Source organism: Stenella coeruleoalba (genome assembly GCF_951394435.1).
Source record: "Stenella coeruleoalba genome assembly, chromosome: 11".
NCBI lineage: Eukaryota > Metazoa > Chordata > Mammalia > Artiodactyla > Delphinidae > Stenella > Stenella coeruleoalba.
The window spans coordinates 5481417-5501104 of NC_137157.1; the positions used below are offsets into that span (position 1 = coordinate 5481417).

General features: G+C 51.9%; 1 protein-coding gene across 2 annotated transcripts in view; it reads right to left on the minus strand.

Annotated features, from left to right (window-relative positions):
• PARVB (parvin beta) overlaps window positions 1-8687 on the minus strand; it is a 107540-nt gene extending 98853 nt beyond the window's left edge. For both annotated transcript variants that reach the window (XM_079937144.1, XM_079937143.1), the window contains exon 1: window positions 8488-8687. In XM_079937144.1, coding sequence (XP_079793270.1) covers window positions 8488-8602 — 115 coding nt within the window. In that variant the 5' untranslated portion in view covers window positions 8603-8687. The remainder of the gene's footprint in view (window positions 1-8487) is intronic.
• Between the last annotated feature and the right edge of the window lie 11001 nt (window positions 8688-19688).

Sequence of the window (19688 nt, forward strand, 5' to 3'; positions counted from 1 at the left end):
GAATCCGAAAAAGTGTGTGTATGTGTGTGTGTGTGTGTGTGTGTGTGTGTATATAGCTGAATCACTTTGCTGAACACGAGAAATTAACACATTGTAAATCAACTATACTTTAAAAAAAAAAATAGTAGCATCTCAATGAGGCAAAAGCCACCAAAAGCTTCTAGAATTGATTGTAGTTCGTGTTTATATTCTTCTACCCCAACAGCACTGAGTACAGACTAGCAGATGAACACCACTAGGCCAACATGTTTATAAGGTACTCTTAGACTTACTAATATGTTTCTTCAGCCCCTACATAATGTAGAAAATAATAAATATACTCAATAGGAAGTAAAGCCATTTTTCATCTGAAACCTAAAAAGGAAAGTGTACGGCTAATGCAAGAAGAAAATGTGCTTTCTTTGGGTACCTCTTTCCTACGATGGAAAATAAGAAAACAGCCGGGTAAAGGGACCTGCCCTCTGCCAACCACAACAGGGGAGAAATCAATCACATAGAGCATTTAAAATCCGCTCACAACAGGCGCCTACCCACTTACATCTTCTAACCATCCCTTAATTATTCTGACGACTGGACAGGGAACGCAAGGGTAAGCAACTTCGGGATGCGTGATAAATACTAATTCCATGGGGTGGAAACAGGAATTCAAAGGTGAGCTCCTCTAACGAGTGTGAAGTTGCCAAGGCGACCTGACTCTCTGGGACCACGCAGGTATAACCAAGATGCTAGGAGGACCACAGAGAGTTAGCTGTTCCTGAAAGGTAAGGAACATAAGGTCATCACTCCGGGTCCAGTGTCACCATTTCCATTCTCTACTGAAGCAAAGTTTCCGAGAGATTTCGGTAGATGGCCAGGAAAACAGCCCAGTGTGGGACACGCTGACGTGCCTACGTGTGTCTCTCTGAAATGCCCCGGGTGCATCTGGACAACAGTGGAACAAACAAGGAGAAGTGCTGGATTTGAAGATTATAATCAGAATAATAATCAAAGGAAACTTGACAAAGCCACACCAAGCCCCCTGAAAGCCACCTCCTCTCAGCCAGAGACAGGAAAACAGAACAGTGGTTTCCAGTGACTTCCTCAGGACTGCATTACAGGAGTCGACAGGCTGTACCTCCCTCTCTGACCAAGAGCAGCCCGCATGGACAGAGGCAGCCCTGTTCAAAGAAGATGCCTTAGGGTTTGCAGCAAGAAACACGGCAGGGTCTGCAGAGAACCTCACAGCCCGCTGGATTCAAATAGGACCTACACTGACTTCTCTTCCCATAGAACATTCTAGAACGCATCGTGTACATGGCCCCGGTCCCTCACCTGCTCACCTCCCTCCCCTTCTTTCCAGCCACCCTCTTTCCCTTCTTGTAAGTTAGGAGTCCAACCCACCTTAACCGTGATGGGTAGTCAACTTCCTGAGGGTAGATCATCAAGGGGATCACGCGAGCAAAGAGGGACTGGAAAGGCAAAGGATCCCCAAAAAGGCCCACCTCCCTGGCCAAAGGAGACCAAACTCATTACAAATCCTTTCCCTACATCTTGCAGCAAAGAAGGATACTATCCCATTTTTATTTTCAAACGTAAGTGGGAGGGTGTGCTGAGATCTGCTTAAAGAGGATGTGGAAATCACCTCTAAGTCTCTATGTGCCCCAGAAAGTTCTCTATGCAAACACCCCAAACAGTCAGAACTCTACGCCTCCCCAGGTGCCTCGGCCCCGAGAGTAATTAAGTGGGAGCAGGGTCAGGGGCCTGGAGAACCGGCCCTCAGCTAACCTGTTTCTATGCAGTTCCTTCCATCTCAGAGTGGCCTCTGGGTTGCTGCCTCTGCATCTCACCCTGCAGCTGTCGCCTCCTCACGTCTCGGGAATCCTGCTGCTCCCAGCCCAGCACACTGCCTCCAGGAAGCCCGCCCTGCCTGCACCTACGCTGGAGCTGCTTCCCCGCCGGTCACCCCGCTCCAGTCCATTCGACACCAGCCTCTCTAAAGTAGCTGAGATTGGTAACTGGTGCCCACTGCTCCCACGTGCGGGGATGACAGGGCCCAGTGACCGCTCCAGCTTGCCCCGAGGCTGACCACGGCCCACACACCACACCACAGTCCGGCCACTCTGAACGGCCTGCACTTCCCCAGCGGGACTAGCTGGGGTCTCCTCCAGGGCCCCTCCTCTTCTAATTCTTAGCCAGTCCTTACACGCAACCGGGGGACCACTCCTCTAGCCAGAACCCAGAACCCCCAAATCCCGGATGTGTGTCTCCCCTGGGTGTCCATCACCACACCAGCCTGCCCCCTCCTCACAGCACCCACAGGCTCCTAAGGACAGGCCTGGCCCAGGTCACCGCCTGCCACCAGCCCCCAGCCTGCCAGGCAAAGATTCTTTTCCCTGTGTCCCTAGGTCTTCGGAGCTCACGGGCACCTCCTCCCTCTGCCGTCCTGGGACGGGGCCGAGTGGGCCTTCACCTTCTCCTTCCTATCTACCACTCGAAACAATTGCGTTTTCTCTTTTTTTTAGTTTCTATTGGGGTGCAGTTGATTTACAAGGTTGCGCTGAAGCAGTTATGGAGGGTTTCATTGCTTTGAACCTTCACGGAAGTTTTCCATCTCTTCTCACTCTCCATCTCCAGAGAGGGGTGTCTGCCAAGGACATCGCATCTCCCCCCAGGACCCCCACTCACCAGGTGACTCCTGTTTGGACCACACCTGCCTGGAACCGGCTGCCCCAGCCACGTGTGCCCGGCCTAGTGTGCCCGGTCCGGGGGAGCCGTGTGGATTCTCCCCCTCGAGAAACTGAGTTGAGAGCCCCAGGCACCGCGCGGAGAACGGGTTCACGGGGTGGCGGGGGAGGCTCTGGGGGGCATTTCCAGACCCTGGCGGTCGAGGGCCCCGAGGAGCTGCCCCACGCCCTGAGGCTGGTCAACCTCCTCCTGGCTCTGGAGACGCCTCAGGAAAGAAACACCAGGTTTCCCCACCTCGGCACTGTTATCAGACATTGCGTGCGGCTGTCCAGTGCGCTGTGGGATGTTTACCAACATTCCTGGCCCCCAGGCACTAGATGTCACTAGCATCCCCACCCCAGCCAAGATGAGACACTGGCAATGTCCCCTGGGGGCAAAGTCATCCCCACCTGAGAACCACTGGTTTAAACTGCCATGAAGTGGCTACGGGGCAAGGTTGTGTTTCCTCAACTGTGAAATGAGGGGAATACCTGAGTCACTGTGCTGCACGCCTGCACCGAACACAACATTGTACATCAACTATATTTCAATAAAAAATTTTAAAAATACTGATCTATTTTATCCTATAAATAATCAATAAATAGATAAATGAATAAATAATAACATGAGGGGAAAAGTCCCACCTTGCAGGCACCTCTGTCCAGGTGCTCTCATTACAGAGCAGGGTTGAAGTGGGATGGTATTTGGGGACAAGACGGCGTCTACGCAGCTGATCACTCGAGAGGACGGGGAGAACCGCAGGGAACGCACAGGGGTTAACACTGTGGTTTGAACTGAGATTCTCTCCTGGAAGTTATTTAAAGCCCACAAAAGAAACTGCATACCTTCAGCCCTCGGTTCAAGGTCGCAGCCCACTGGCGTCTCTTTAGACACCAAAAAATTCATGAGGTTTCAGTCAATACCTGGCTCATTGACCTCCATTTCTGCGTCAAGTGCTCGGAAGACGAGCCGGGTCAAGAGAACCAGAAGACAAACTGCAGAGAGGGACAAAGTGTTTGCCAAAGACACATCTGGCAAAGGTTTTGTATCCAAGATATGCCAAGAAGTCCTAACATTCAACTAAAAGAAATCAAACTTGATTAGAAAATGGGCCAAAGATCTGAACAGACACTTCACCAAAGAAGAGGCACAGATGACACATGAGCCTAGAAAAAGACACTCCACGTCGTAAGTCATTAGGGAATGAGAAGCAAAAACTGCTCTAAAAAATATATTTACCAAAAAAAAAAAAAAAGCTATGGACATCAAGGGGGAAAGGGTGGGGGGATGAACTGGGAGATTGGGATTGACATATATACACTAATATGTATAAAATAGATAACTAACAAGAACCTGCTGTAAAAAAAATAAATTAAATTAAATCAAATTCAAAAAAACTAAAAAGGCTTCCCTGGTGGCGCAGTGCTTGACAGTCCGCCTGTCGATGCAGGGGACGCGGGTTCGTGCCCCGGTCCGGGAAGATCCCACATGCCTCGGAGCGGCTGGGCCCGTGAGCCATGGCCGCTGAGCCTGCGCGTCCCACAACAGTGAGAGGCCCGCGTACCACAAAAACAAAAACAAAAAAGAGCGATCAGGGAACAGGAACGTCCTTAATGCTTGCTTTCCTCGGAAAAGCAGGAGGGGCAGAGCCTCCAGGCTCGGCTGTGGCAGGTTTGGCGCTGTGCAGCCCGGTGCCGGTCACTGGTGTCTGGGCAGAGGGCGGAGGCCAAGGGCAGGCAGGGGCCTCTCATACAAATGGGTGGAGTGGACCCCATCCCGCCCCTCCATCCAGGGCCTCCCCGTCCCAGAGCTGGCCGCCCGCCTCTAAGGACTTCACACAGCAGCTGGGGCATCCGTCCCTGGGGCGGCCCCTCGCCCCCCTCCTGGCCCGCTGGACCTGTGGGGCTGTCACCCGTGGCCACCAGGGGGCCCTCGTGGGGAGTTTTCCTCTGCGCCTGCTCCGTGCAGCTCCAGTAAAACCGAACCACTTTAACGAGCGGCTCTTAACAGTCCCCAGGCCTCCTAAGGGCAGCGCTGGGGTTTTTCAAGTGTTCCTTGCCACTTTTCCCAACACCCCACAGTTCGTCACAGTTCCGTTTTCTAAACCGGGCCGACACATGACACGACTTGGTTCCCTACCATAGGACATCAGCATTAGTCCACGGGCACTTCCTGCATGGGTTCCTCCAAACCTCAGGACACATTTCCTAACATGACCTCCCCTGGAAGGTGACAGGACATTCACCCCAACGCGTCCCTCCGTGCCTCTCACAGCCACAAGTTCTGCCGACCCGGGAGGGGGCGAATGCCCCCGGTGCCCCCAGATCTCTAACTTCTCGGCAATGCTGACCTCATCCCAGCATCCTCCCCCGACCCCCACCCACGCTCCTGAGTTCACCGTGGACTTTCTAACAAAAAGGAAACGAAACCCACTGCGCAGCTGGCAGCGCCCGGCACACCTCGAAGCCTCCTCATCTGATGGGTCCCTGGCAGGCAAATGAGCGCCTCCCCACAGGGGCCCGAGCTGGGCCAGGAACTGCTCCAGCTGTGAACCACATGAATGGCAGGGAGGGCAGGTTGCCAAGGCAACGGGCCCGCAGGGATACTGGCAATTCTCAATCACTGAGGACCTCATTCTCCAGCCTTCACACCTCGGCCTCCCGCTCCTGACTCCTTCCCCACTCCCCACAAGACCAGACAGAAGCCACTGAGCCCTTCCAAGGCCAGTTCCCCCTGAACTCCTGCGTGTGAGCCCAATTCGTGTTTGTGACCTTCTGTTTGTATGGGGGGATCCCTGAGGGTGCCAGGCACCCCAATCTTGAGAAACGAGGCAGGGGACCCAGCTAACTCACACACCAAAGCAACAACAGCTGGGACTTCCCTGGCGGTCCAGTGGTTAGGGCTCGGGGCTCTCACTAGCGAGGGCGCTGTACTATGCAAGCATCTCTCTCCTGCTGTTTCTGTGCCTATTTTATTCATCACAGGATGACTCTGACTATTGTGATTCGATTTTCTAGGCCCTCGATTTTCTAGGCGCTGGCTAGCTCATGAAGGCAAGCGCAAGCACGTCGCTTTGGAGCTTGGGGCCGGTCCATGAGTTCAGGAATGTGCTCTTCGTATTTCAAGAGCACATTAAATGTCACCTATAAAAAGCTGTCATCTCCGGGACATTCTGATGGCTTGCTATTCTGTGAGAGATTGCTTTCCTGGTTGCTTCAGGTCTCAACCCAAACACCACCTGCTTTGAGGCCTTCCGTGGGCATCCGTGTGATTGCACGGTTACATCTTCCTCCTAGCACATATTATTACAGCATGATTGGTCTGTTTTATTTATTTATTACGACTGATTCCCTGTTCCATGAAAGCGAGGGCCTTATCTATCTTTTCCTCCTAGGGTCTCACAGCAGGCAATGAATGAACTGGAAAGAGTATGACATTTGTGTTTATAATTGTCGTAAGGTGTAAAGAGGAACTGAAATGACTTTGGTGAGGGTGACGAGGACTGCAAGTGAGACCGCAGGTCAGAGGCAGCTGGAATGATCGAGGGAAGGGTGAAGGCCATTTACCGTCTTTTCAGAGGTGTGACTTGAAAGAGATTAACACAAGCCAGTTTGGATCCTAGACGTCAGGTTTCGGAGAGGAGGGGCTCATTTGCTTGGAACAACTTGTTGACTGAAAAAACTGCACAACCTGCAAGTTGAGAATTATGTTTTATTCGGTGGACAAAACTGAGGACTTAAGCCCGGGACACAGCATCTCAGATAGCTCTGAGGGACCGCTCTAAAGAGGCAAAGGAGGAACCAGGATATGTAGAAGGTTTTCGCAACAAAGACCAGGTAATCGGAGCATCAAAAGATTATGGTTAATTAAAGAAAACCAGATATCTCAAGGAATTTAGCACTTTGTGTATGGGAAGATGCAAGGGTCTGGGCTCACTGAAATCATTCCTTTGATATGCACTCAGCTACCTGGGGCCAGCATCCTGTGCTCTCATCCTGAGTCCCCTCGGGTGCGTCGATGCGGGGGGGGGGGGGGGGGGGGGCGAGGGGGGGCGCTGCAGTGCATGAGGGCTTGGCAGTTCTTGTTTCCACCCTGAATTTCCTCAGGGCTCACCTTCCGGGATGGTTGTAGGGGCTCAAAGGCTGCAACATCCTTTGTTTACCGATATGGCAGGCAACATTTTTTCACTGATAAACTAAAGGTGAAAGGCCCTGCCCTCATGGAACTGAATCATCTAATTTGGTAACAGCATCCCTGGTGGGAAATGCATAGGCACCCCTCCCCCCAAACACACACACACACACACACACATATCCCTGGGCGGAAAGTGTGTGGGAGTACGCACATCCCTAGAGGTAAAGCAACACGGGTATCCCTAGGAATACACACCTCAATGGGAGAAATTAATACGGGGACACGTGTGCCTCCCAAGTATGTCCTTGGGGTACACACGTCCCTGGGGGGTACACTCATCCTCCAGGTACAGGAAGACTTTCTAAAGCACAGGTCAGGCTCAGGTGGTTCCAGGCAGCGGTCCCCAAACGTTTTGGCACCAGTGACCGGTTTCGTGGAAGACAATTTTTCCGCGGACGCGGGGAGGGGGAAGGGATGGTTCACACGCTAATGCAAGCGACGGGGAGAGGCTGATCAAGTGCCGCCGCCCGGACGGACCGAGGGCTCACTCTGCCTTTTGTTCTCCACGTTTGAGCCCTGGGCCCAGGCCCAGTTCCTAACAGGCCGGGGACCGGTACCAGTCCGCGGCCCGGGTGTTGGGGACCCATGGTTTAAGGAACTCACTGCACACCCCTGACTCCGGATCCTCTCTTGTCTAATGTCCCGCCTGAGGCCAGCTCCCACCAGCCTGTTCACAGCCACCGCAGTATAGCAGTATAACTCACCCTCTTACCCACAGGGAATCTGGCCCAGGGGAGGAACCTCTGGGCCAGAACAAAGGAAAAATTCAGTAATGCGGCCCTGGGAGAGGCCCAGGAAACAGCCGGATTTAAAGACACAATCTAGAGGCCGGAAGTCGCATCCCTCACAACTCTAAGAAAACTTTTAAAAGGTAAGACGCGGTAGGAAGTTTTTGAGAATCATTTTCGTGGACACGTGGAGTCAAAAATGGAGGGGACTCCGTAGTCCTTGCCGGTGGGCCTCGCAGCCTCCGGCCTGCCCGCTCGGCATCCCTTTCCTTTCTCCCCTCCCCGGGGCTGGGGCCGCATCCCGGGCAGAGCACTGCACCACGAACACCAGCGGGCCCCGGGCCTTGCCCGCTCAGCACTGGTGCCCAATAAATGCTCCTCGAGTGAGTGGCCACAAGGGCTGAACGAGCTGGGCGGGGAAGGGGGCTCAAGAAACGGCGGCTCAGGCGGCGGTGGGCACGGGCCTGTCCTCCGCGAACCGGGGACTCGCCCCACATTTGCTCAACATCCTGCCCTCAGCAGGAGCTGACGATGCGCGTTTAGATGGCGCCAGGAGCCCCAAAGGGGCTCGACGAGCCGCCGGGGAAGGGAGGTGGCCAGGCTCGCGGCTGGTTCCCGGCCGGCGTTTAAAGGTCTCGGAGGAGGAACGAGCGAGGGTCATGGGCTGTCCCGAAGGCCACGGCTGCGCGCTGCGCGGGCCGGGCGGGTCTCGGGCCGCGTGGTCCCGGCTGCCACTCAGTCGGGTCCCGGCGGGACTCGGGGCGGCATGCGCGCGGGCGCGGGCGCGGTCGGCCACCCGCCTGGGTCCGCGGGGCGGGGCGCGGCGCGTGCGCGGCAGGAGGCCTGCGGCCGGCGCACTCACCCTCCTTGGCCTTCTTCTTCCTCGCCAGCGTGCCGCCCAGCTTGCCCAGGAACGACTCGTCTTTCTTCATCCTGTGGGGCCGCAGGGCGGGCGAGCGCAGCGGCGCGGAGGACATGGGGCGCGCGGGGACCCCGGCAGCCGGGCGTGGGCGCAGCGCGTGTGGGAGCCGCCCTGGTCGCCGCCGCCGCTCGCCCCGGGGAGTGGCCGGGAGGGCGCGGCCCCAGCGCCGGCCCCCGCCCCCCGCCCGCCCCTGGCCCTGCGGAGCCCGCCGCCAGAGGTCTGCGCCGTTTCGGGCTCTGCGGTCACCGCTTCCAGCCCGCGGGCCATCGGCCGTTCCCACGGTGCGCGTCACACTCACTCTCAGAGTGAAGCGGTGGTTCCGCTCCCCAGTGCCGCCGCCGGGACGGACCGAGGGCTCACTCTGCCTCCTTTTGTTCTACACGTTTGAGCCCTGGGCTCAGCCGGCTCTGGTGACCGTACCCGGGCCCCACGGGGCAGCGAGGCAGCCAGGGCCACCACCTCTGCGCAGCCGATGTGCATCAGATAAGCGCCCAGATAGGTCATTTCACTTGCTGAGCTTTTAGCCACAGCCAGGCTTGGGGCTGAGGGAACACTTGTGACCTATCCCCGCCCTCTAGAAGCCTGCAGTATGGTGGGCAATACCCGCACATAGTACCCTGTCCTAGGGGAGCTCAGGACGTTTCCCTAAGAGTGATGTGGAGACACAGGAAAGAGCCCTGCTATGGAATCAGGGGTAGGTGTTCAGGCCGAGGGAAAAGCAGGACCAGAGGGGACAGTGTGGGAGCTCCAGGGAGGAGAGAGACAAGAGGACAAGGCAGGCCCTGTAAGGGCTGGAAGGCGGGGAAGGGGTTTAAGGTGGAGGTGATGTGGTGGATCCGGGCTCTACGAAGTGGACTCTGGGTGACGTGTGCCCGTGGGCAGGATAGGAGTAAAGCCAGAGGCAGGGAGACCAGTTCCGAGGTCCCGGTGACTTAGGAGGGACGTGAACGGTTTCTGGAGACGCTCATAGGTGGAACGAGCCCCAGGCTTGGCCTGGGAAGAGTTAAGGCTGTTTCCCGCTGGGCCCAGCAGGCCGGGTGGGGTCCTTCACCAGCAGATAAGGACTATCAGAGGAGGTCAGCTGGGGAGGAGCCAGGGAGTCTAGGTCCACATGTGTGGTTAACAGGGTTTTCCACCTCCCTTGGGCTGGCTCATTGCCCCACAGCACTCTGTAACTCCTCCAGTTCCCATCAGCAAAGGTTTCTGTTGGCCGAGCGGTGCCAGGGCTGTCCTCCTGCAGGGATGCACTGACCACAGGGGCAGAGCCTTGCCCTCCAGGAGCTGGTGATCCAGGGGAACGTGCACGCCCTGAAGTTAGGAACCCAGCAAGATGGGAGGGGAGCAGGAGAAGGAGAAGGTGCGGGAGATGAAGGGACACAGATGCCCTTATTCTCTTGAGGGAGAAGATTCAGGACGGAAGGGGAGAATGCCAGGGAGGACGCAGGCACCTGGGAGATGGGAGGGAAGCCAGGGATGCAGGCTGCCCCGTGTGACTAGGTGAGCAGGTGAGGCCATGAGATCAGTGAGCCCACACAAGGAACCCTGAGCCACTGAAGGGGTCTTAGCAGAGGGTTGATGCAGAGGATGGTTGACGCAAAACCCCCAGCCAGAGACCAATTCGGAAGCTACTAAAACGGGCGAGGCCAGAGTTGCCCGTGGCAGAGGGAAGGAAGAGATAAGAAGGAACTTTCAGGGACTTCCCTGGTGGCCCAAGGATTAAGACTCTGTGCTTCCACTGCGGGAAGTGCGGGTTCAATCCCTGGTGGGGGAACTAAGATTCCTCATGCATGCTGCTCGGTGCAGCCGAAAAAAAAAAGAAACAAAAACAAAAACAATGAACTTTCAGGGCTTGCAGACCACAACATGTGGGGAATAATTGGGGGCTGGGTTTAGGGACAGTGAAGGGTCAGAGGGCTCTGAGGCTTCTCACCAGCATGGCCTGATTTGGGATGTCACTAACCACTCTGGGAAAAACACAGAAAGATGGTGAACGTGGTTATTGAGATCCTGATGGGGTCATGACGCAGGGCTACACTGCTCTGAATGCCGAGGGAATGTCATCTAGGGCAGGGGGGTCTCTGGCCCTTTGGAGAATCTGATGCATGGTACAGACTGTCTTCTCTGGAGAAATACACGCAAGAGATGCTGCACAGTGTTTCCGAGGGCCTGCAGCCATCCCGCCCTCACAGCCACAGACCCCAGCGGGAGAGCCTGCAATCGGGACAGGAGCGGAAAAGAAACCTTGGGAAAGAAAATGGGAAAGAGCTGAGCTCCTGGGCGCAGTCCTGGGCATGTGGTGAGTGCCCAGTCAATAACTAATTGTTTAGATATTTCATCAGTGGGTCTGCTTTCCCAGTGGATACACAGAATTTACTATTTCCATTCGGTCACTGCTAATTTGAACACCGCAAAGGCAGGGATCCTACTTCAAAAGATGCCGTTACACCACGAGAGAATCTCTCTAGAAGATACTTAAGTCCTGACGACGGCCCAGTTTGTAAGAGAAACTGACCCGGCTCTTACATGACAGTAGGGTTCTGGAATCTTGTAGACATCACGCGTATAGAAACATAATCATATTTTCAATGCAAGCGTGGTACGTATTGCTGAGAGGTCCGTGCAAAGCAGTGATCTCTCGATAAAGTTCATAGTCATTCCCTTGCCCGAGGTGAAGGATGGCCCTTGCAGCCTCAGACAAAAACGCTGCGCTCATGGCCTCTGTGTCCCGTGCACCTGTTGGACTGGAGAATACTTTGATTTCTTATCAAATGCAGCTTGGAAGCTTTTTTAAAAATTATTGTGTTGGTTGTGATGGGTTTTTTTGACTCGTGTGCACTGCAGATGACAATCAGGAAGTGCTTTGGATGAATTTGGGGTTTTTTTCAGGGTTAGAGGCTGGAGGGACCATGATCTACACCCCAGAGACTTTCCCTCGCTCCTGGCCTGGCTCCTGGGGACTTTACACAGCATTCTCTCTCGAGCAACTTTCCAAATTGCTTTCAGAGCAGCAAACGTCTATATTCACTTGAAGGTCAGAAAGTGCTGGCTGTTAATAAGAAAGAATTTAATGAGAAGCAGAAATATGATCTTAGCTCCTGTCCCCACCTACTCGGGCTTCCACTTCTTAGCATGCCGCCTACGTATAGCCCCGCCTACGTATAGCCCGCGCCATGGCTCTGCATGCATTTTACATTTGGAGAATAATTATGAAAATCAGATTACAGGCAGCTGCCCTCGTTACAGAAAACCATTTGATTTGCTTTTGAACTGTGGCTTCCAAAGGGTCCAGTTTTTTATCACCTTAATTAAGAATAAGGAACAAGCATTCTACGAGCACCTGCTGATTCCAGGCCCTGGGCGGGGCGCTGCACCGGGTGGTCTCAGGCAGCCTCAGTTCCAGGTTCTCTTGCCATTCTTTCCATCTTCCCTGCAGATGGACAGGCACTGGGCACCACAGGAAGATATAATTTGTCCTAACACTTCAGCTGAGGCAAACCAAGCAACCTTAAAGGTAATGAGACAGGAGAATGGATAAGCCTGTGGGTATATGCATACAATGGAATTCTAGCGAGCAATCAAAAAAGAGCAATGGCGCGACGTATCTCAAAAACGGACGTATCTCAAAAACGGACGTATCTCAAAAACGGACGTATCTCAAAAACGCGTTCAGCAAAAGCAGCCAAGTGCGGGACTTCCCTGGTGGCACAGTGGTTAAGAATCTGCCTGCCAACGCAGGGGACACGGGTTCGAGCTCTGGTCCGGGAAGATCCCACATGCTGCGGATCAACTAAGCCCATGCGCCACAACTGCTGAGCCTGCGTGCCACAACTACTGAAGCCTGCGCGCCTAGAGCCTGTGCTCCACAACAAGAGAAGCCACCGCAACGAGGAGACTGCGCACCGCAACAAAGAGTAGCCCCCGCTCGCCGCAACTAGAGAAAGCCCGTGTGCGGCAACGAAGACCCAACGCCGTCAAAAATAAATTAATAATAATAAAGAAAAAGCAGCCCAAGTGCAAGGGTACATCCTGGGGGAATCCACTTATTTGAAGTTCAACAGCAGGTGGCCTCTTTTCTACGTTGAGAGTGGTCACCTTCAGGGGGAGAGGGTCTTGCCTGGATATGGGCACCAGGAAACACTGGGTGATGCACATGGGCCGCAGGCTGGGGGGGGTCACACGGTTTATACCTAAGTAAAAAGCCAACACCTGGTACACCGGAGCGCTGTGCCTTTCACCGTGTATCAATTATACCTCCATAAAGACTTGGGGAAAAGAAAATAAATGATACCCCTGAGCAGGATCATTTGAGCTCTCTACCTTACCTGCATTTGGGTTTCATTCCTTATCGAAGTGTCTCCTGTGATAATACAGCAGCTCAGGAAGCATTTAAAGGGAGCTTTATATAAAAGCTGCGTGCCTTCCCTCATTTTGCTTCCGTGTAACTAAAAAGAAGAGATATCTTTTCCAAAAACGAAAAACAGCCTTTAGCTCTTTGGGAGAGAAAAGGGAGCTCATACGAGGAAGGATCGAGACTGTGAACTGTTTCCTCGTGTTGTTCATTTTCAAACCTCCTAGCAATTTCAGGAGAGTTGGAAGTGTGTAGGGAAGTGATGGAAATACTTAATTGATTCAGTGATGGAGAAAATGCCTTATTTCCCCCAGGTTACGCTTCTGATGCAATCTTCCTGCCCTTTGGGGCAGCATTTTCAAGCGTGCTGTCATCATAGTATCCGAAGCAGTCTTTTGAATGGCGTGATTCAATCACTTTGCTAATTTGGTGACCTGGCAAGAGAGGAACCTGTGATTTTCACTTTAAATGCTAAGAGCATAAAAGATGACCATACTTGCCTGGAATCTTAAAACTGTGGTGGTAACACTTTTTTCTGAACCACATGTGAGCGAAACGCAAATCCCTGACTGCCTTTCACTCAAGTGATTTCGGAAACGTCAGCAAACTTTGAGACAAGGGAAGTTGGATTTTCATTATTGGCAAATTCTCTAGAGTTTTCTTTTTGCATAGTAGGCAAATTAAACTATGCATACACTTTGTTCTCGTAAATATTTTAGAGATGAGGAATGAATGAAAGATTGGCACCAACTTATTCGTTCCTAGTCTTCCACGGAGGAGAAATTGGTAAAGCCCCCTAAAAGATTATGCCCCCTTCAAAAGAAGACTGACCCCTAGCTTTCAGAGAGCAAGTTCCTTGAAAAATGCCAGGACCTCTTATGTGGGTGGGAGAACAAAGGCCAGGCCTATCAGACATTCACACCATAGTCTAAATTTCTTTCACCATTCACTTGCCATATGTATCTATCACCTGCCTGCAAAGTAAAAGGCTTTGCTTTCCTCCTCCCACCTAACTGGGCGCAGTAAGGGAATGAGAGCTGTGCTTTGGAGGGAGGGGAAAACGATGACGGGTGGGGGCACTTTGGGGCGGTGAGCTCGCTGCTGGGTGGAGCAGCAGACTCGGCCACCACCGCACGTTGTGAGAACATCACTAGGGCTGGGGAAGACAGCGGGCCAGGGCAGGGGTCTGTAAGGGGTCAGACAGGAAATATTTTCCACTTCTCGGACCATACAGCCTGTTGCAACTACTCAACTTTTCTGTCGTAATCTGAAAGCAGCCGTAGACAATATATAAGCAAATGAGTGGCTACGTTCCAATGTAAGTGCACTCTGCACTCAGAACTTTGGATTTCATATCATTTTCACCTGTCACAAAATATTCTTCTTTTGATTTTTTTTTTCAAAACAGTTGAGACGTAAACCCATTCTTAGCTCACAGGCCGCACAAAAACAGGCCGGATTTGGAAGCAGAAGGTACCCAAACTGCATTTCACTTACTGCATATTTTCGCCTGAAAGTCCTAATAATGGTAACGACGATGTGCCGCTAAAAATCAATGTTTAAAAGGTGCCAGGGATTCAGAGCCTGTTGTTCTGAACTCCAAGGGAGTATACAAAGTCTTCCCTTGCATTAGAAATGCATTATTGGGCTGCCCTGGTGGCGCAGTGGTTAAGAATCCGCCTGCCAATGCAGGGGACATGGGTTCGAGCCCTGGGCCAGGAAGATCCCACATGCCGCGGAGCAACGAAGCCCGTGCGCCACAACTACTGAGCCTGCGCTCTAGAGCCCACGAGCAACAACTACCGAGCCTGCGTGCCACAACTACTGAAGCCCGCGCACCTAGAGCATGTGCTCCGCAGCAAGAGAAGCCACCGCAATGAGAAGCCTGCGCACCGCAATGAAGAGTAACCCCCACTCGCTCCAACTAGAGAAAGCCCACACGCAGCAACAAAAAAACCTAACACAGCCAAAATTTTTAAAAATTAAAAAAAAAAAGAAATGCATTATTAATACAACCCTTCCAAAGTGGATCAGTAACAGTTCCACTTCTGTCATTTATTCTATAAGACTCTTCACACTGTTCTACGAAGGTAGGAGTATATTGCAATATGGCTTGTCTTTTTTGGAAAATGGGAACCACCTAAACGTGCATCTCTGATTATATATGTCAAAGCAGAGTCCAGCAGCACCAGGAAATATTACGTGGAGCAGGGCGGGGCTGTCTGACTGGTGTGCAACGCCACCCATGATGTGGGGTTAAACGGAAAAGCAAGTTGTGCTTCTACTTCATACGTTTACATCCTCACTCATTCCACACACACTGAGCGTCAAGGTAGGTTCTGGGCGTGATTCCGGGCCTAGGACACACCATGCACAAACCCAAGAAGGGCTGCCCCGTGGAACTTACATTCTCATAGCAGGAAAATTAAATTAGCCATTTTGAAAACCCATGTACAAGAGAAAGACAAATATCATATGATATAGCTTATATGTGGAATCTAAAAACAAATGATACAAATGAACTTATTTACAAAAGAGAAGACTCACAGACATAGAAAACAAACTTAAGGTTACCAAAGGGGAAGGAAGGGGGATAAATTAGGAGTTGGGATGAACGTATACACACTACCGTATAGAAAATAGATAACCTACAGGGACCTACTGTATAGCACAGGGAACTATACTCAGTATCTTATAATAACCTATAATGGAAAAGAATCTAAAAAAGAATATATATATATATATATATGTGTGTGTGTGTAACTGAATCACTTTACTGTACATCTGAAACCAACACAACATTGTAAATCAACTGTATTTCAATAAAATATTTTTAAAAAGGAAGTTTTCAAAAACAAATAACCCATGTACATACATGTGTACATGTTACATATATGCGTTATACATACGTACATTTTACACATACATAGACCTTTATGGAAGTCCAACTTTCAATCCTCGCTTTGTCAAGGGGCAACGGCTGGTTTGAACTCTGCCTTTCTATCTGGCAGGACAAACAGTAACAAATGGAGGCTGACGCAGAGTGAATAGAATTGATTTCAGGACTAATCAGAATGCATTTTGATTGAGACAGTGGATACTCAGACAGGAAGCACGTGATCGTCAGTGAAAAGCGCAGTCTCGTGCATAAGTGAGACAAATTTTCATTTGTTCAGGTTCACGACTCGTACATTAAAATATGTTCCGTGACTATCCACCTAGCACACCTACTGGAGTTCATCGCGAACAGAGACCCGAAGACTGAGCAGCTGTAAGCAAATTATCCTCTGGAATCAGGAGAGTATTAAACCGTAAAACTCAACTCTGTATGATAATTTATCTTAAGACTGTCCAAATTTCAAATTTGCAAGGAAATCAGAAAATGCAAGGCTTGACAAGGCTATTTGATCATCAGTGCTATTTATTTATTATGAAGAACTACTAAAATATGGAGCTGATTGTCCTTTTTCAGAAGCACCGTGGCGGCAGCAGCCTAGGCCCTTGCCCTCCGGATGCCCGACCGTGCAGCTCTACCTGTATACAATTTTCAAAGGGTTATAAAGGACTGCAATTAAAAACGCTTTTCTACAACTAAATGCTGTAGTTTTCTTGTAATCTGAAAGAAAAATGCAAAATGAGTCTTTTTTCCCTAGATGCATTATGCCTTCCACGTGGTAAATATTCAGTAAATATTTCCTGAATCAGAAAAGCCTGTCTCTAAAGGTAGAAACAACCTAATGTCCATCACAGATGAAGGGATAGACAATACGTGGTCTAACCGTACATATATGCATGAGATCCTGACCCACGCAACAACGTGGATGCAGCTTGAGGACATTATGCTCCGTGAAATAAGCCAGACACAAAAGGACAAATTCCGCATGATTCCATGCACATGAGACACCGAAAGGAGTCACGTTCGTAGAGACAGAAGGTAGATGGTGGTCATCAGGGGCTGGGGGGAGGGGAGACTGGGCAGCTAGTTTCACCGGGACGGAGTTTCAGCTTTGCAAGATGAAAAGAATTCTGCAGACGTTGGGTAGTGATGGCTGTACGACGATGTGACTGAACTTAATGCCACCGAGCTGTACATTTTAAATGGTTGAAATAGTGACTTTTATCTTAGGTATATTTTACCACCATTTTTTTTTTTTTTTTTTTGCGGTACACGGGCCTCTCACTGTTGTGGCCTCTCCCGTTGCGGAGCACAGGCTCCGGACGCGCAGGCTCAGCGGCCATGGCTCACGGGCCCAGACGCTCCGCGGCATGTGGGATCTTCCCGGACCGGGGCACGAACCCGTGTCCCCTGCGTGGGCAGGCGGACTCTCAACCACTGCGCCACCAGGGAAGCCCTACCACCATTTTTTAAGCCTGTGTCTAAGACCCAAAGTAAATCAGGCCCTGAAAGTAAAGGTAATGTACTAAACTGAAAAGGGCTGCCTTGGGGTGTGGGAAAAGGCAAGGACTTTCCGAGGGAGGAGAAGTAACAGGAAAGAGAGATGGATGAATAAGCCAACCAGCCGAAGCCGGAAGAACAGAGAATAAATAGTCCCCTAGAGGCAGAAGAGGGTTAACCAGAGGGCCAGCGCTGGGGAAAGAGAGAGTGAAAGATTGCTGCACCAGCAGCCTGGATGCGAGGGTGGGGATGGGGGAGAAACGCACATAAACCCCGGCCTCCAGTGTGGGGCGCACGGCCCCGCAAGAAGGCCCCCAGCTGAACTGCAGAGTGAGCGCAGGAGGGAATCACCAGCTTCCCAGAAGGGGCTGCAGATGGTCCTGGCCCTCCCCATCCTCTGTGGCATTCCAGCCTCCAGCTTCCCAGAGCTCCTCGCTGACCCCATCACGGCCCTTCCCCCACAGACAGGCAGCGTCGCCTCTGCCCCTGGACCCCACACAGAGCCTCACACACACTCAGAGCTCAATCTGTGTTTGATGGATGGATGGACGGATGGATGATGGATGGATGGATGAATAGAAGGACGGATGGATGGATGGATGGATGGGTGGATGGATGGATGGATGGATGAATAGAAGGACGGATGGATGGATGGATGGATGGGTGGATGGATGGATGGATGGATGGATGGACGGATGGATGGATGAATAGAAGGATGGATGGATGGATGGATGAATAGAAGGATGGATGGATGGACAGATGGATGGACGAATAGAAGGATGGATGGATGGATGGATGGATGGCAAACGATTGATGACAGGAGGTTGGTGGTAGCTGTTGCAGGAGATTACTCCTGCCACTTGGGACTACTGTGATGTTTGCATCCAAGCAGAAAAGGTTTTATCCATGGATGCAAATTATTTATGGCTCCTTCAAACACTCAGCCCCGGCGACAGATTTGGTGATGAGGAAATGGAGAGGGTAAGGTGTGACATGGAAATGCAAGGAAATATTAGGAAGCAAAGCTTTACTGTCACTTGCTTTCCGGCTGCCTGTTCAGGCAGGAAACGGGGGGGCCCTGACAAAGCCTGTGCTGGTGGAAGACTTGGGGTCTAGTGTTTGAGGAGGGGCCAGAAAGGCTCAAACTGCATTGACTCCAAACCTCCCAGGAGCTTCTCAATCATTAACGCACACCAGTCGCCTGGGGACCGTGAGAAACTGTAGGTCCTGGAGGAGAAGGGCTGGACCGGGCCTGAAACTCTGCATTTCTAATGCACCCCATGCCTCTGGCTTTTTAGTTCCTGTGTCACACTCTGAGTGGCAAGGCTATACCATACTCTTTTATTAAAGGGTCACCGTGGGCTTCTGGGATAAGACAGCTGCCCGCCAGAGACAACACTTGTTTTTGAAATTTCGAAGTGTATGATGCTAAGAAGACTCCCCTTTAAAGCATCAGCTGTATTAAAAAGACGCACAGCACCAGTCCTACCATGAAAAGAGCACAGTGGGAACCCAAGAGACCAGGCCTGGGCCCGGGAGCTTTCTGGCATTCCCAACGCATTTTTTTTTTTTTTAATTTTTTTAATTTTTTGGCTGTGCCTCGTGGCATGGGGGATCTTAGTTCCCTGACCAGGGATCGAACCTGCGCCCCCTGCAGTGGAAGCACAGAGTCTTAACCACTGGACCTCCAGGGAAGTCCCCGAAACGTACTTTTAAATTATCCAACTACTTGTTTCAAATAATTACTGTTTTAAAATGTATGCTGGCGGCTCTGCTTTTTGTGAAAGGGAGACCTGGTGGGAGCCGGGCCGTGGGATGGGGAGGTGCAGACCCCTGCGAGCGAGGAGACGCCCGGGCCATCTGCGCGAGGAAAGGGCACAGAAGGCCATTGTGAGACTGGTTGGTCATCCCCCCCACCAAAGTGTAAAATTCCCTTTGAAGCCCAGCTCCTCGTTTTAGTAAAGGAGCCATTGTCACTGGAACCGGGCTCCAGAGGCCAGGCCGAGGGTCTCTCCCATCCTGACCCCCTTCGCCATCTGCCTCTCTTTTCCCTTCCTGACTCTCCTGCTGAAAGAACGTTCTGTTCTCCACCACCCCCTTCACTCCTCCATCCCGGGCTCCGTACTTCCCAAGGCATGTTACCTAGCGACCCGGTCATGGATTGAATTGTTTCCCCAAAACCCATTGAAGCCCGAACCCCCGTGCCCGGGACTGTGACCTTATCTGGCAATAAGGTCTTTGCAGATGTGACGGAGTTTAAGGTGAGTCATTAGCTGGGCCTTACTCCACAGAGCGGCAGAGCCCAGGTGAAGATGGAGACAGAGATGGGAGGGCTGCGTCCACAAGCCAAGACACACCAAGGGTTCCCTGCGACACCAGAAGCTAGAGAAAGGCATG